The 17,907-nt window shown below is 34.6% G+C and overlaps 2 protein-coding genes across 2 annotated transcripts; one reads left to right on the top strand and one right to left on the bottom strand.

The window, feature by feature from the left end:
• Positions 1–1,971: 1,971 nt before the first annotated feature.
• LOC111779072 (Bifunctional inhibitor/lipid-transfer protein/seed storage 2S albumin superfamily protein) lies at positions 1,972–2,508 on the bottom strand. The gene has a single exon (XM_023659130.2). It carries the CDS (start codon positions 2,467–2,469, stop codon positions 2,074–2,076), a length of 396 nt encoding a protein of 131 aa, XP_023514898.1. The 5' UTR covers positions 2,470–2,508; the 3' UTR covers positions 1,972–2,073.
• Positions 2,509–13,135: 10,627 nt separating this feature from the next.
• On the top strand, positions 13,136–15,767 carry LOC111779146 (scarecrow-like protein 6). The gene is made up of 2 exons (XM_023659222.2): positions 13,136–13,326; positions 13,416–15,767. The coding sequence occupies exon 2, from the start codon at positions 13,485–13,487 to the stop codon at positions 15,594–15,596; it is 2,112 nt and encodes a 703-aa protein (XP_023514990.2). The 5' UTR covers positions 13,136–13,326; positions 13,416–13,484; the 3' UTR covers positions 15,597–15,767.
• Positions 15,768–17,907: the final 2,140 nt, after the last annotated feature.

The raw sequence follows: 17,907 nt of genomic DNA, 5'->3' as shown, positions 1-17,907 counted from the left end.
TGATTGTAGAAAGTAGAGAGAGAAGAACAAGTAGGGAGAAGAACAAGTGAGAACAACAAAGAACATCAAAGCACCACAGCAAACTTGTTTGAGTTAGCGTGTAATACAAAAAAACATTTTGAGAATTTTTTTGTCTTCTTATCTCTTCCCTTTCGACACTCCTTTAAAGTTTCATGAGAGTTATCTAAACGAGTTAGATGAAGAGCGAGCGTTTTTTCCTCTCAAGTTGATATCGGAGCGGTTTTATTTTTCTACAAATTGGTATAAGAGCAATTTATTTTCTACATCTCAAGGGAACAGTTTGAAGAAACTTCTTGACAACGAAGATCTCTTCCACCTTGTAGCCTAACGAACGAATGTCGTTGACGATCGTCGTTAACTTCATGAAAAATTCATCTATTGATTGAACGTCTTCTATGTGAATGGCCTCAAACTCACTCTTCAAGGTCTACACTTATGCTACCTTGACACGTTCCACATCCACATGCATTGTTTGCAGCGTCTCCCACACTGCCTTTGCCGAGTCTTTCTCTGCCAACATGAGAAGGACGTCCTTTGGGATTTCTTAATAGATGGCAACAAGAGTCATCCTATCCTTACACTCCTCAACATCACCATGCTCGATGGCATCTCACACGCCTTATGCCTGTAAGTTGATACGCATCTTTATCGACCATGCTGCATAGTTACTCTTCGTGAGTAATGGGTAGTGGAGCGTTACACTCCCCTCCTTTCATTCTTTATCATTGTTATATCCCCTCCGGCGACTTTGTGTGGTGATGACATTTATTTTGGCATCCTTAGCTCTGATACCAAATGTTGGATGTAGTCCACGATCGAAATATGTCAAAGCAAACAAGTGAAGGAGGAAGAACAACTTGAGGGGAGAGAGCTTTTGAATAAAGGAGCCGTAAGCACTTATGATTTTCAATTCTCTTTTTTGTTGTTAAAAGTGTATACATCTAATGAGTATTTAGAGAGGAGAAAACACTAACTAATTTCATAAACTTTCTACTAAAGTTAAAAACCACTAACAATTTTCTTAATCAAAACACTAAATTTGTTCACAAGACAACGGCTAACAATTCTCCTATAGTTGCTCCATAAGTTAGTAACTTATTCTACCTAGTCAAGTTTATTTGCTCACACATTAAAGGTCATGGAATTGAAGATAGGGTAGTTGCATTTATATTTGGTGTAGTAGTCCTTAGGTTAGATCGGAGCGTTTGTGTTGTTTTATTTAAATTTCTATAATCTCTATTTTCATTGTTTTTGCTGATAATGTTGTACTTTAAATGAATTTCTTACCTACAATTAAGTCTACTATGACATCATTTATGAAATATTTCAAAGGAATTTTTCTCCGCATAGTAGACATGTCATGCATCGAGTGGTGACCTTATTCTTTGACATAAAAATACAATCATTACAATTTTGATATTAGAACTATTTAAAATTTCTTATAAACTAACAACTTAGATATCTAATTATAAAAAATATTTTAACAAAATGTATTATAAATTTCACTTGGGTTAGCCTAATAACAAACCTATTAAATTGAGTTGGATTGAGCCAATCAAATAATAACTTTCGACCAAACTTGAATCAAATTAATGTCGGCCTAACCACAGAATCATTGAAAAGAGACCTAATTTTAAAACTTTGACATCAATAATTTCTTCCAAATTAGTATCAACTAGTTTCATATTTTCTATTAACTAAACTTGAATCGAAGATATAAAAAGATATTATCAATGTATTAAAAATCTTCTTTTCTCGAACTCCTCACATAAAATTCTAGATCTGAGTATTGGGTAACAAAACTTAGATTACCTCTTCATTTATACCATCGTCTTTGTTTTATGCACGTTTGGTGTTACGTAGAATGTTGGATAAACAAATCTCGATGACGTCGGTTTTCGTGGCATAGTTCTACACCATACGGACCAACAAAAGAAAATGTTCATGATATAAAGCACATGAAAGTTCACACTCACTTTTATTTAATCAAAGACAACACAACCATCAAACAACAAACACTTGTGAAGCAAACAAAAACAGTTCAGTCTCTGACTAAGGACAAACAAAGCCTTGTGGAATACTTTTCCCACATGAATTTACAACCAAACTAAGAGCAATAGGCACATCAACAGTAACAACACCCAACACATTCGCCTTCAGCGCCGTGCACAAACACAATGCAGCCTCGAGATCGGCCAACCCCTTCAACAAAGTACAACATTTCTTGCTAGGTTTCGCTCCGATCTGCTCAGATATGAGCCCTAGCCAGCTACCGCAAACCCCTAACTTGAGTGTATCTTTTGGGCACTTAGCCTTCGCTATCGGTGTGGTAGCAGGCGATGGCTGAACCTTCGGAGAGCAACCCGGTTTGGCTGATGAAACACAAGCCAAAGCTATGATGTTCAACAAGGCTACAAGAGCCAAAGCCTTTGGAATTCTGAGCCCCATATCCAATATCGAATGTGTGTATAGCAATTGTGTGTTTTGAAGGTGTATTTATGGAGAGATATTAGGGTTTGGCACATGTGAAGTTTGTGGCTTAGAATTTAACTTTAGGGGTTGCAGTGAGTGAATGGCATTGGTTAATGCACGCTGTCAGAGGCTATTTTCTCCATTGGCAGACACACCAAATTGTGGCTGCGGATAATTTGAGTGCATGTGAATTGTACAGAAGAACGTTATCCGTATTGGATTTTTTCTCAATGGCATTGGTTAAGGCACGTTGTCCGATGTTCAACAAGTTGTCTTTCAAATCTGGTATATAAAATACATAGGTGATTACTTGCACAATCTCATTTACCTTAAATTTTACATTTCTTTACCCATCACAATCGTATTTAGTTGTCACTCAACTTCACAGATGGTTGAAACTTCTCATCAATATGATATAAAAGTTCTTTCTTTCCATACATGTGGTTGCTATGAGTCAAGAAACCAAATGTCCTTATTTTCTTTTCAGCTTTCTTCTCATCTAAATAGGCCGTTAATAGCATCTCTTCGTTGGTTTCTCCATAATTTGCTCTGTCATTCTCCTTTTTAGGACACTCTATTGGTAATGTTCTAATCCATGAGAGTGGTAACATTCCACCGTTGATCTTCCATCATGTGTGACTTTTAGAGCTTGTTCTTCCTCACAAACATAGAGACTATTTTGTAACTCATCAATGGTAGGAATCCAAATCATTAGACTCCTCAATCAAACAAACGACATAGTCGAACTTAGAAGGCATAGATCTTAAGATCTTTTCTATGATGTCAATGTTTGTCATCTTCTCTCCATGAACTTTCTTTCTATTGGCAATCACGAGAGTTCGAACAAAGTAGTCTGACATTAACTCTCCCGTCTTCATGTGAAGAACCTCTCACTCTTTGCGAAGAGCTTGCAATTGTGCACGTTTAACTTGAGTTGTTCCCTAGTACTTCTGTTTCAAGGAGTCCCAAATATCTTTGGTTGTTTCTTTTTTAGAAACCGGACAATCTAAAACTCAATTATAAAATTTATAAGATGTGAAACTCAAAAGGGTGACAAAGCATTTATTAATATTTTATCAAATTTTTAAATCACGATAACAATCAACTTTAAAATAAAATGCTTCAAGACACCCTCGCACGTTAAATTCCCAACAACACAAACAAACTCCTGATTTCAATTATGCGAAACAAAATAAACAAATCAAATTAAATGCTATAGATTTCTTTTTTCTTCTTCTTTCATCCCTATTTTTGCTAATTTTACTCCATGTTTTATCTCTGCTTCATGTAACTTTTTTTAATTAAACATTAACGCTATTTAGAATGTATGAAGCTTTGAGCTATGTATTCAAACTGTACCTCTTGTAACTATGAAGTCTTAAGCATATTTAGGTCGTAGTGTAGGAAACACATGAAGTTCTAGATGTGGGATCAGACTAAATTTGGAATGTAAAAAGCTTGGATATTGGTTTTTAGACTACTATGCTTGGAAAGTAAGAAGCTTTGAGCATAGGTATTCCTGCTTGGAAAGTAAGAAGTGTTGAGTGTAGGTATTCAGACTATGCCGCTTAAAACGTAAATATGTTGCTTCACTTAGAATATGACATGAATTCTAACTTAGGTTGTCAAACGCACTCATCACCCCTCTTCTTGACACCTGCTATCCTTCATCAGCTTGCATGATCAATTTTTAAGAATTGATTAGTATGATTTCTTCCTATTTATTTGAATTTTCATAACTTTCTATATATAAACTCAATCAACTTGGTTTCCCCACCAAAGTTGTAGAGTTTTAATCCATGTTTACAAAGACATTTTTCTCGTAATTTATAATCAATTATAAAATAAAATAAATATGTCCAAAGTCGGTCTAAAAACTATAAATCTTACCGTTCTTGACGCATGCCGAAACGCTGACCTCCGATCTAGTTCAACTTTAGCTTCTTTCAATAACTTGTAAAATTCCTCTGGCAACAACATACTAAAATATCAAAATCTAATTAAAAAAGCTCTCAGATTTGGAGGAAAACCGAAACTAAAACTTGAAATCTTACCGCTTCATGTTTCTTGATTCTTGATGGATTTGGATAATTCAAATGTTCAGATTGGGACTCCTTAATGTTCTGAGAATCTTTTGTGAACGGTCCATGGTCGGATAACGCCCCCTCATAGTCGGATGGAAGTATCCCAGTTGCGAAAGTGATGAGCTAATTAGTGATTTATTTAGGGGAATTGTTAATGCTCTTAGCTTGGAGAGAAAGTTTAGAAAATTTGTTAGTGCTTTCTCCCCTATCAATACAGTCACCTACTCTAACAAAAATAATCAAAAAGCATACTGCTTAAGGTTCTTAGTACAAAGAAACTCTCTCTTCAAGTTGTTTTTTGTGCTTCAATGATTTGTTTTGGTGTATTTCAATCAAGAGCCAAAACCAACACTTGATATCTGAGCTAGGATGTCAAAAAAAATATCATCAACATAAAAAGTCACTGGAGATGATGTGACAACGATAAGCCGTGGAAGGGAGAGGAGTATAATGCTTCAGTACCCGTTACTCACAAAGAGTAACTACGCAGTATGGTCGGTAAAAATGCATGTTAACTTAGAGTAAAGTGTGAGGGACACCATTGAGCATAGTGATAACATTGAGGAGCGTAAGAACAGGATGACTCTTGCTGCCATCTACCAAGCAGTCTTAGAGGATGTCCTTCTCATATTGGTAGAGGACTCAAGAGAGGTACCGTGGAAGATGCTGCAACCAATGCATGTGGGTGTGGAATGGATCAATGAAGCAATGGTGCATACCTTGAAGAGTGAGCTCAAGACTATCGATATGAAGGATGATGAGTAATAGATGACTTTGTCATGCCATGAAGTTAGTAACGATTGTCACCGGCATCTGTTTGTTAGGCGACAAGGTGGAGAGATTTCCTTGTCAAGATTTTCTTCGAGTTGTCCCTGAGATTCACATTATACACATACATGCACATTCCTTCCACTTTTCTATTTCTTAAGTATAAGGTGTTCTAATCACTTCAATTAAATAAGACTAAATTTGAGAGAGAGAGAATTGGTGTTTTGAAAGGTTCAAGAATGGTTGGCTACTTATATTGTTAGTGGGCCCACCTTTTGGTTTGAGTTGCATGCATGAGGGGTGTCCCATTATCTTACCCAAATTGAATGCCGCCCACATGTACTCCCATTTTTATATCTTTTTTCCCCATAATAGTCGGTTCTTTTTCCTTCTTATATTATTTCCTCCTTCGTAAAAGTTTTTCCTCACATCTAATCAATTTAAAACAGCTCTATAAAAATTATCCATGACTTCTCATTGGCGAAAGAAGGATGGTCGGTAAGAAGAGTCCATCTCGAGTGAAGTACCTCGGTATAAGTGAAAAAGAATTCAAAGGACGAAGGCAAACCGGTTCAAAATTGTTGACTAAGACGAACCAAGTAGTTGCCTTTACACGTATCATTTATGTTTTATGTTATATGATGATATAATCATGTTATATGATGATATGATGATAATATATGATAATGTGATGATAATATGACAACGTTATATGATGATGTATATAAGATGATGATGAGTCCAGGGAGGGTGCGAACCGCATGGGGATCCACACTCGCACGTGTGGGTTGTGTGTAGAGAAGTATTACACGTCCAATTTTGATTAGATTTGAGGCCACCCCCTATGATGATTTTAATGATAAGTCCCTAATCATGAGTTGCATGTGTTTGATTCCCTGACCCCAATAGTGAGGTCACATACTGAGTATTTCTAAGTCGTGTGCTACTTCTATTTCAGGTATAGGCAAGGCATCTTGTACGGCCGACGATAGTATCGCAAGTTAAGACTATGGCACATGCATAGAATAGTGATATTTTATTCCTTATTCTTTAGGTTAGGATAGAATGTTTTTAATTTTATTGTTTATTTATTTCCTTTAGTATTTTGTTAGGTTGTTTTAGAGATGTTTTCAAACAAGTGCATGACAAAATTTTATAATGAAGTTTTAAATGTTTATTTCCACATAAAAACATAGGTTATGATGACGTTAATGACTTTAGGTTAGTAGACATCGGATGTCGTTACATTTAGACAAACTATTCATATTTTTTTCTGTTACATAACGACCTGTTTTTATACATGACAATCTAAAGTCTGTACTAAAACATGTGGAATAAACACTTCACGTAGAATACGTCTATAAATCAAAGGAAAATGTTTTGAATTCATAACAAGACCACAAACTAACCTAACATTTAAAAATTTAAGGTCTCGTTAAAGCGTTAAAACCTTAATTGATAATTTAACACAAAATCTAACATAAAATATATAATGACCTACTTTTCGAAAACCCTAGACTAACCCGAGTTCATTATTATAGCATGCTCACATCATTTAAAGTAGAAGAATAAAAAATGCATGTATATAGTCAAATTGCAAAAAGAATAGTGGTCGGTTTCCTTGGGGTGGTTGGGCTTCATTAGCTCGATTGACTTTTTAGATAATTTTGGATCATCCCATAATTAAGCATAAAAAAGTCAATATAGCTTACTATTTTAGACAAGTTATAATATTTAACAATGTTTAGGATAATTAAGTTAGTTGGCTCCACGAACAATCTCTTAGCTCAATTTTTTACAAGAATGGAATATTATAGCTAAATTTTAATTTTAGGTAAGCTGAACATAGGAACGATAAGCTCCGATATGTTTAGGAGTTCCAAGTTAAGCCTAAAATTTTAAGTGGACTCACTATCTAGGTACATCATGTCATTAGTTAAATTAAGGAAATAGGTGATAAACATTATCAATTTTGATTTTTTTAAAAGATATTTATAACGACACTAGATTTCTATTAACCTAAAATTACTATCGTCATTATAGTCTATGCTCTTATGCATAATTAACATTTGAAATTCATCTTAAAATATTGTCATGGACTTGCATGTTTGAAAACATTTTTAAAACATAAAGAAATAATAAATAAAGTACGTAAAATATTAAAGGTAAAGAACATCATATATAACCTAAGACTAAGAAAATAAAATATCACTATCCTATGCACATGTCATGGTCTCTAATTGTGATGTCGTCCATGGGTACCCTACATTTACCTGAAATAGAAGTAGCACATGACTTGAATATTTTAAAAATACTTAGTAAGTGACCCACTATTGGGGTCAGGGAATGCAAACACATGCAACTCATGATCTAGAAATCTATTGTTAAAATCATCATAAGAGTGGCCTAAGTCCGGACAAATTGAATGTGTAGTACTTCTCTACACACAACCCACGCATACGAGCGTAGATCTCCAGGCGGTTGCACCCCCTGGACCCAACATAGTCGAGTTAACTGTTTATAGCGACGTTCGGAGCTCAGCAAACCCTTGAGTGTCATGCGAGGCATGATCATTTCATCATCGTGTGCGCATCCGTACTCATCATCATAAATGAGAAAGTAACCCGATGTATATGTACACACAAATTGCATAAGGTCCCTATAGTTTTCATTTTTTAATTGTGCTTATCACACAACCTTCCTATATATCATTCACACATTACCTTAGGTAACATTTTTGTATTGGTCTTCATACGTTAATTATCATTAACATCAATTAGGGTTGTGCCTTAGAAAACTCGTCGTCATAATACATAATGACAATTAATACATGGGCATCATCTTAATACGAAATATCATCATATTAAGTCATCTCATCATCATACATCTTACATTATCATGTTGTCATGCATCCTCATCATCATGTCATCATATCATGTACATCATCAAATCATCATATAACGTCATCACATTATCATCACATCATCATGTAGCGTAAAACATAAATGACACATGAAAGGGCCACTGAACATGTGTCGTCATACATAAAAAAAAGTCTTCTGATCGAGCCGATAGAAGGTCACTTACCTGATTAACTTAAACTATGGTCACTAATTTATCCTTAATGAAGGTTTAATTTCGTCATTTGAAATTCAAGTCAAGCCCATAACATCAATTTTTTATATTTACATTTTAAACAATAATTTAATATCGGTTTGAAATAATTTATAGTATTTTTCTTAACATTCATAAATAAAAATGGATAGAAAAATAGATTACAATAAAATGATTACCCACATGATAGCACTTCATAGACAAAATGATTACCCTCAATAAATTTAGACCAAAACATATTTCAAATTAATCCTCAAAACATTCGGTTTGTTTGTGTTTATGTCTTTTATACTTTTTAAATGTTTAAAATTCTTTATTGTATTTTATTTTATTTATTTATTATTATTGTTTTCAATAAAGCTTACAAATCCGACATCCACACCGCCTCCAAAAAAATAATATATAACCCTGTCACCACATTATCCATTTTCCAAATAATTCAATGTAAAATAATGTAAAACCCAAATTATTACTTTTTCTAATTATTCTTAAAACTATAAATTACATTAAAATATTTTGGGATCAAACAAAAAAAATCATTTTAAAATATTCTATAAAATAGATTCAATTAAATTTTTTAACCTAATAAATATCTCAACTTTCAAATTTATATTTATTTTATCTCGAAATTTTAAAAATTGTTGAACTTTTAAATTTTCAATTAAATTTTCTATCTACATCTTTTAAAATTCACAAATTTACCAAAGTTATATTATTATTATTATTATTTTATTTAATTAGTCCATTTTAAACATTTTTAATATTTTAAAGTTTAATAATATAAAAATTGGGAGTAATACGAACTTAAAAATTTGAAAATTACAAGCTTAGTCCCTCAACTTTTTACATTTTCAATTTCCATTTTATATTTAATAAATTTCTAAAAAAAAAATTATTTTCGCATCTAATAAATTTTTTACTCAAATTTTTAATTTTGTGATCCGTAGATATTCATTATTTTTAGATTAAATGTAAAATTAAAACCTAAACCATTTATTAAACATAAAATAAAAAAAAATATATATATATATATATTAAACCGTCTTATTGGATATATTTTAAAACTTTTCAACTTTTTGAAAACGAAGGCATGTGGTGTTGTTTTAACACTTTTACTAAAATGCCCCCAACCATACGTTTTTTTTAATAAATAAATCAATTAAAGAAAAACTAAATTAGGCAGTTTTACCTTTGACCTTCTCGTCAGTGTTCTGCATTTTGAAACTGTCGTAAGCCAGATAGGATAGCCCACAGAGCCTCCACACTCCCCACGCGCTAACTTCGCACGTGTTCTGCACTTTCCCACTGCCCTCCATTGTACGTTATGATTATGTTAGATCATAAACCGCTAATTATGTTATATTGATCTTAGAACGTAGATTTCGATTCCATAGAATATTAGGTTGACCAGGTATCTCGTAAGGATAATTAGGGCATAACTCCTATTATGAACTAGCTAGGAAGGGTTAGGGTCTAATTGATACATAGAGTTAAGTTGTCAACCAAACGAAATCCCAAAAGTCATAGAGGGTATACTATTGAGGTAGCTATGGTTGTGCCTAGTGTGGAACTATGGTCATATACTGTTATACCCGAGTGGGGGTGTGAACAGGCAACTTATTGTCTTAGCTTGGAAAGGTGATATGTCAAGTAGTTAACGGTTCCTAAGACAGGTAGTTTACTATTGTAACTCGAAGAGGATGTACAAACAGATAGATTATTGTTTCCACCTAAAATGGCGATACAATAGGTAGTTTACTGATCTTATGGGTAGGGAATGGTTGCCCGACACCATTAGGGAGAACCTTTCAGATAGAACCTAGTAGGCAGACACATGTGGAGTACGGTTACTGTTTTAAGAGAAAAGGGTTACCACATACTTATGAGATTTACCCTTGGCATTTTCCTATGGGCCACAGGGGCTCGAGGCACAATTAGCACAAAGTTGATGAGGGACCTAAGAAAATGAAAAACATAGAGCTAAGAGTATCGAAAACCTTTAAGTTATGAATCAATACGGAAATAAAATGATAGGTCTCATTCACGATGGTATGTGTTTGCATCTAACCCCAATAGTGAAATCATTTACTTGAGTATTTCTTAAAATACTCAAACCACGTGCTACCTTTATTTCAAGTAAAAGCAAGTAGAAACTATGACACATGCTTAAAATAGTTGTGTTTAATTTCTTAGACTTTAGGTTAGAGTAGGGTATTTTTACTTAATGTTTATTTATTTTGTTTAGTACTTGGTTATGTTGTTTTAAACATGTTTTCGAATGTATAAGCCCGTGACAGTATTTTATGTTGAAGTTTCAAATGATTATTTTCGCACAAATGAGTACTTTATGCATACAATAGCAAATTTAGGTTAAATAGGCTGTTACAGGAACTCTTAAAGCCCTAGGTATAGGCATGCACGCTATCCTAGGGAATGCATGAAACTTTAGACACATGCTATATCATAGGGGACACATGAAATTTCAAACATAGTTCAGGATCAATATGTTCGTTGACCATAGGACTCCACAAGTCTTCCAAAGAAGTGTCTAAGGGACAAGAAATAAGAACCATGAACTAAGAACCAAGTAAAAATCAAGAACCCAAAACCTCAAAATCAAGGTCCTTGGTTCAAAACTAAAAACTTAAGAACTCAGAATCCTAGACCAAGATTCTCAACGTAAAAACACGTATGTACTAAGAACTCATGACTAGAACCTGAGGACCGAGGTTCTTAGAACAAAAACCAACACATGTATCATGATCAAGAAAATAGTGGTACTCTAGCATCTAGTATGGACACGATTAAGAGCTTACAATTAGATTACTTATTGTGTCTTGGACTCACTCTATATTTTCCATGTGTTTCATGTGAACAAGGACGGGAATTTGGTGCCATAGAGAGTCAAGCCTAGAGAACTAGAACCTCCACTATTGTTGTATCAATTTTCGTCATCTGATTAGACTCTAAATGAACAACCCCATATCTTTTTCCTTCACAGACATCTAGTTTGTACTATAGGGCAAGCCTTGGATGTAGAATCAGACTACATCGCTTATAACATATGAAGCCTTGGATGTAGGTTTTCAGAATGTATCATAGGACAATCCCTAGATGCAGGTTCAAACTACGTCACTTGGAATGCATGTGAAGCATTGAATGTAAGTTCAGACTGTGTCAGTTGGAACGTATGAAGTCATGAACACAAGTTATCAGGTTCATGACTAGTACCGTAAATCATAAAGGGAGTGTTTTGAAACTTTATTTTGATGTAATATAAGTATATTGTATATTATGTTTTAAATTCTATTTGTTTTACGTTGCCATCTTTTTACATCATTGAATAAGCCAAAGTCAAGACGTTGAGACTGTGCCTTATAGTAATGGTCCGTGATTTGATGCGTCGAAAAATGGGTCGTTGTATTAGCATCAATCGTTGTTGATTTCATCAAAGAGCTTAAACAATGAACTCCTTTTAAGTTCCCAAGATTATGGATAGAATGATTTAGTAGAGTTGAGGTAGACAATATCTTTTCGTAAAATTTATTATAACACCATTTTCATGTCGTATAATTTCAAATTTCTAAATCCAATGTAACTCGACTACGACGGATGCTTATTGGACTGATTGATCTAAGCAAAGATATTTTTAAAATAATAGTTTGAATAATATTTTTAAATTTATAAAAAAAATTAAAATATCTTTGGAATGAAACCCGACTATATTATTTTAAAAATATCTTTAAACTTTTAAAAATATTTTAAAAAAAAAGTTAAAATAGTATTATCTATAAAAAAAAAATCATAAAATTTTAAAATCAGAATTAATATGGATAAAATCGATCTGTTTATACCTCATAAATTATTCTCCTATTTAAAATTATTTTTTTGTGTTTAATTAAGATACTAATAAAAAAGTTTACGGGTATTTTAAAAATATATATATATATTTTTTTTTTGTAAAGTAAGGTATTTTTAAGTCATTAAAAAAATTTAAAGATATTTTTTAAATAAATTATTAATTGTTTTCATTATTTTTAAAAAATTTGTAAGTGAGTGAAAATACAAAGTTATTTAAAAAATAAAAATAAACATTTTAAAATGGGTTAGGTTAAAAGAGAATAAATCTACAAATAAGTATTTAGAATGTTTTTGAATTAAAATAAAATAATCCCACCTCGAGAATCAAAATTTGGACATAAACCTAATCAATATCATAAATGAATCAAAATAATTTAAAAAGGTTATAAAAAAAAGGTTATAAAAATAGTATTAACCTATAAGATTAATTATTTAGAAGTTGAAAATATATTGAATTATTTTCATTAAAATACGATAAGTAAATAAATATTTAAGAAAAATTAAAAGCTTTGGAACTATACATAAATACAAAATTTAAGGATTATGTTTAATTCTTTAATCTTTATTGTTTCATATAGTGTCGACATATTCAGAATTTTAAAATTATTTTACTCATTAAATAAATAAAATAAAATTTATATTTAATTTAAAAATAAATAAATAATAGAGAGAGAGAGAGAGAGAGAGAGGTAAAGTCTATCCGATTGAGACCCTCTGCAAACTCCCTTCTTCCACGTTAACATTTAATATTTACAATAAAATAATTAAAAATAAAATAAAAAAGCTAGAGAGAGAAAGAGGGGGAGAGAGAGAGAGAGAGAGAGAGAGAGAGAGAGAGAGAGAGAGGCACTTTACCACTTTTATATGTTGCACGCATCCATGGCAGAGAACAGAAGGAACCCCAAAGTTCACAAGCAAACTCTTCTTCCTTCTTCATACCAAACAAGAACAACAAGAACAACAAGAACAGGAACAAGATCAGCCCAGCAGGAACCAACATTTGAAGGTTTATTATCAACAATTTCTTCTAGTTTTAACTCCCTTTTTGTTAATTTCTTCATCTCTCTGATTTTTGTTTCATTTTTTGGGGTTTAGATCTTGCAATCTCATGCTCTGTTTGATTGGGTTTGGTTCGTATGATTATTACTTCTGGGTTCTTCCTAGATGAAGGCCATGTCCTTACCCTTGTCTTTTGAAGACATTCGTTCAAATGGGGTATTGAATTTCACTTCTCTCTCCGATTCTCCGCCGCCGCCTCCACAACTCCGCCGTCACAACTGGAGTTGTGGCACTGATAGTACCAATCTGCTCAAAGATATTTGCTATGTGGGTGCTGCTGAACCCACCTCTGTTCTCGACACTCGAAGAAGCCCAAGCCCTCCCACTTCCTCTTCCACACTGTCTTCGTCTTTCGGCGGCGGTGGTGGTGGTAACGCCTCCACCGACACTGCAGTGGTTGCGCCCCCATCTTCTCTCACTCAAAACCCTTCTCCTTTAGACAAATGCGGCGGCGGCGGTGGTGGTGGCGCCCTTGGAATTGATGATTGGGAAAGTGTTTTGCCGGAATCCCCTGGCCATGGTCCCTCCGTTCTTGGGTTAATTATGAGTGATGTTGAAGACCCATCTCTGGGATTGAATAAGCTACTGCAGAGCGGAGGCGGCAGCGGCGGCGGTGGTGGTTCTCATCTGGACTTGGACTTTTCCGGTGTCGATCATGGTTTCGTCTTCGAACCGATTACTCTCGCCGGAGAATCTATTGTAGACCCATCTTGCAACGATTTCCATAACGGGAGACTGTTTCCTGGCGTGTTTCAGAATCAGAATCAAATGATGGAAGCGATTGATGAGAAGCCACAGATTTTCAATTCTCCCCAAGTTATGATGAATCAAAATCAAACCCAGTTCACTCAGAATCCGGCTCTGTTTATGCCTCTGCCTTATGGCTCCCCTGTTCAAGATCACCATCAAAACCACCACCACCACAATCTGCTGGTTCCGCCGCCTGCTAAACGGTTCAATTCGGGTTCAATTGGGGCTAATTATCAAGAAATTATGAATCGTAGACAGCAACAGGCACAACAAGTTCAAGTTCAGATGTTTGCTCAGCAGCAGAGGGCATCAATAGCAGCAGCTATGGCAAAACAGAAAATGGTGGATGAAGAAATAGCAAATCAACAGCTCCAACAAGCCATTTCCGACCAGCTATTCAAAGCCATAGAGGTAATCGAAACAGGGAATTCTGTACTCGCGCAAGGGATATTGGCGCGGCTCAATCATCATCTCTCTTCCCCCATCGGGAAGCCCTTTCAAAGGGCTGCATTCTACTTCAAGGAGGCGTTGCAGTCACTCCTTCAAAACCCTTCAAATCCATCCTCCAATGTCATCTCCTCCCCTTATAGCATCATTTTCAAGATTGCTGCTTACAAATCCTTCTCTGAGCTCTCCCCTGTTCTTCAGTTCGCTAATTTCACCTCTAACCAAGCCCTCCTCGAGGCCTTCAATGGCTTCAATCGACTTCACATAATCGATTTCGATATCGGATACGGCGGGCAATGGGCTTCTTTGATGCAGGAGCTTGCCTTGAGGAATGGCAGTGGGTGTCTCAAAATCACAGCCTTTGCTTCGACTTCCACACATGACGAATTTGAGCTTGGTTTTACCCAAGAAAACCTGAAGAATTTCGCTAATGATCTTGGTATTGGGTTTGAGCTAGAAATTCTTAACATGGAGTCTTTGAATTCTGGTTCATGGCCATTGCCACTAAATGTTACAGAAAATGAGGCGATTGCGGTGAATCTCCCTGTTGGTTCGTTCTTCAACGACGCACCCCCATTGCCGATGGTTCTCCGTTTCGTCAAGCATCTATGCCCAAAAATCGTTGTGTGTGTTAACCGAGGGGGGAACCGAATGGATGTGGCGTTCCCCCAACGTGTAATCAATGCGCTGCATTGTTATTCAGGGTTGCTTGAATCAATGGATGCAGTGACTGTGAATATGGATACCCAAATGAAGATGGAGAGGTATCTACTGCAACCCGGCATCGAGAAGCTGGTGAGGAGTGGTGAGGCTTGGAAGGAAAGGCTGCCTCCATGGAGATCTCTGTTTTTATCATCCGGATTCTCCCCATTGACATTCAGTAACTTCACGGAGTCGCAGGCCGATTGTTTGGTGCAGCGAACGCCGGTGCAGGGATTTCACGTCGAGAAGAGACAGTCGTCGCTTGTTTTATGCTGGCAGCGAAAGGAGCTCGTGTCGGTCTCCGCTTGGAGGTGTTGATAGGATCATTTGTCTCGGTTTTAGTTGTATGATGATCATCAAAATTGCCGGGTTTTTTTTTTAATTTTTTTCTTATCCATTTGGTTATGGTTCAACAACAACAGTTGCTAATTGTGTATGTGCTATTTGCTCTAATCACGACTCTTTATAATAGTACGATATTGTCAGTTCTGACCACAAGCTCTTAAGGCTTTCCTTTAGCTACCCGCTAAATTAACTAAATTGAAATTTGCTTCAAAATGAAATTAAAATTGAAAAGGCCGTACGCCATCATAAGTACGAAAAAAACCCGATCAGACGACTGTGACGGCGGGGGCACCATCCATCTCCGAGAACGACATCTCCATCAAGCTCCAAGCCACGTGTATGGTTGATGCGTGACTTTGACCGGCGCTTCCCCCACAGTCATCTGTCCTCTATATTATTTAGTATTTATTTATTTAATTGTTTGTGGGGCCCACAACTGTGATGTTGCCGTCGTCTGAATCTGATCAGCAAGCCAATGAGGACCGTGGGATGGAAGGCCCAACGTGGAAGCTCAGCCGTGTGATTGAAGTAATCAAAGTGTCAATAATTCAGTTCTTTACTAACTGATTTTATTATTTATAATGTACATAAAAATATTTAATTAAAAAATTAAAGATTTATAAATCACTAATTATATTTTAATGGATTTTAAAATATTAATTAGCTCTATATTAATTAACCGACCATATTGACTATCTCCAAATCATTAGCCTACTAATATTTTAAATTTCAATTATTAAATTTATTAGTATATACAATTATATAAGGCAAATTGAAATGCACCCATTTTATTTATTTATCAGTCAAACCCTTATTAAATTTTGCATATTTATACCGGTGTTAAGACATATAAGGAAAGTAGAACATAGTACCTATTATAAAGGTGTTAAGACCTTTGTTTAACAGACGTGTTTTAAAATTTTTAGACTGATAGTGAAAGTGTTGGAGTATATATGTTTCGATTTTGAATATATATGTTTTGGAGTAAATTGAAAGTTTAAGAAGTAAAAGATTTATAGTTGGGATTGTGTTTGATTTGTTCATAAGTAAAACCACTTTGTTGAAGCTTTTGTTGTTCTTTTACCTTTATCCTTCTCTCTTTTCTTTTCCAATCCTCAAAGAATGAAAAGAAAAGAAAAGAAAAAGGAAACAAAATACCTTTCTTTTCACTTGGGGAACATAGATTCTAATTTCCAAGATTGGGAATTTCATGTTTATATTTATATGCTATGAATGAAATGAATTTATAAGAGATTATGCATGCATATTTATCGAGTATAATAGTATAATATGTGAGAAATGAATATGAATGAGAGTTGTCTTGCATGATTTATTTACAATGAAAAATTATGAGGACCTGATGCATATTTGTATGTTCATGTGTATTGGGATACTTTCTCTTTATGATGAGTATGGACGCGTACACTATGAGATGGAAATAATCATCATCTTTCTCATGATGCTACGATGGTCACTATTCTCTTCGAGTGTCGTGTGTAGAGAAGTATTACACATTCAATCTGTCCAAACTAGAAAGTCACCTAAGAGAAGACAACTTTAAATGATAGATCACATTCATGTTGCATGTGTTTGCATTCCTTGACCTCAATCGTGAGGTTGCTTGCTGAGTATTTCTTAAAATACTCAAACTTTGTGCTATTCTTATATTTCAAGTAAAAGTAAGACACCTCTGTACGGTTGACGGCAGCGTCACATTAAAGACCATGAAACTTGTGTCATGGTAGTTTCATTTTATTTTCGTAGATCTTAGGTTAGATCAGGACATCCTTTTTAATTTCTCTTTGATTTATTTATATTACACATTGGTTATTTCATTGTATTGTTTTAAGACTTTTAAGGCAAACCTATAACTCCATAGAATCATTTTATGAATGATTTTAAATGAATGTTTCTACATAAAAAAAAAAAGGTCACGTCACTTACTTCAATAGAAAATTAGGATCGTTACAATTCTTTAGTTTCACCCGAAAATTTTCTTTTTCAATAAGGTTTTAAAAAGTGAACGGTGAAGTCATTTTCAATTTTGAAGAATATCTTTTATCTGTATGTGCTTGAAATCGTGCAAAACTTGCTGTCAATGACATTGATATTGATATTGATGCAAAGCCCCATGGATCTTTAGCTTCAGTTACTTTCATTTAGCATATGAGAAAGTGACCTTTCTCTTCTCTTCTCTTCTCTTCTCTTCCTCTTCCCAAAAAACCAACCAAATCTCGAGCATTATTTCATGTTAAGTCATACAATCATACACAATCTTATGATG

The sequence above is a fragment of the Cucurbita pepo genome, chromosome 17 (genome assembly GCF_057944985.1).
Source record: "Cucurbita pepo subsp. pepo isolate OVF chromosome 17, ASM5794498v1, whole genome shotgun sequence".
Classification (NCBI taxonomy): Eukaryota; Viridiplantae; Streptophyta; class Magnoliopsida; order Cucurbitales; family Cucurbitaceae; genus Cucurbita; species Cucurbita pepo.
This window is presented reverse-complemented; position numbering and strand designations above follow the sequence as displayed.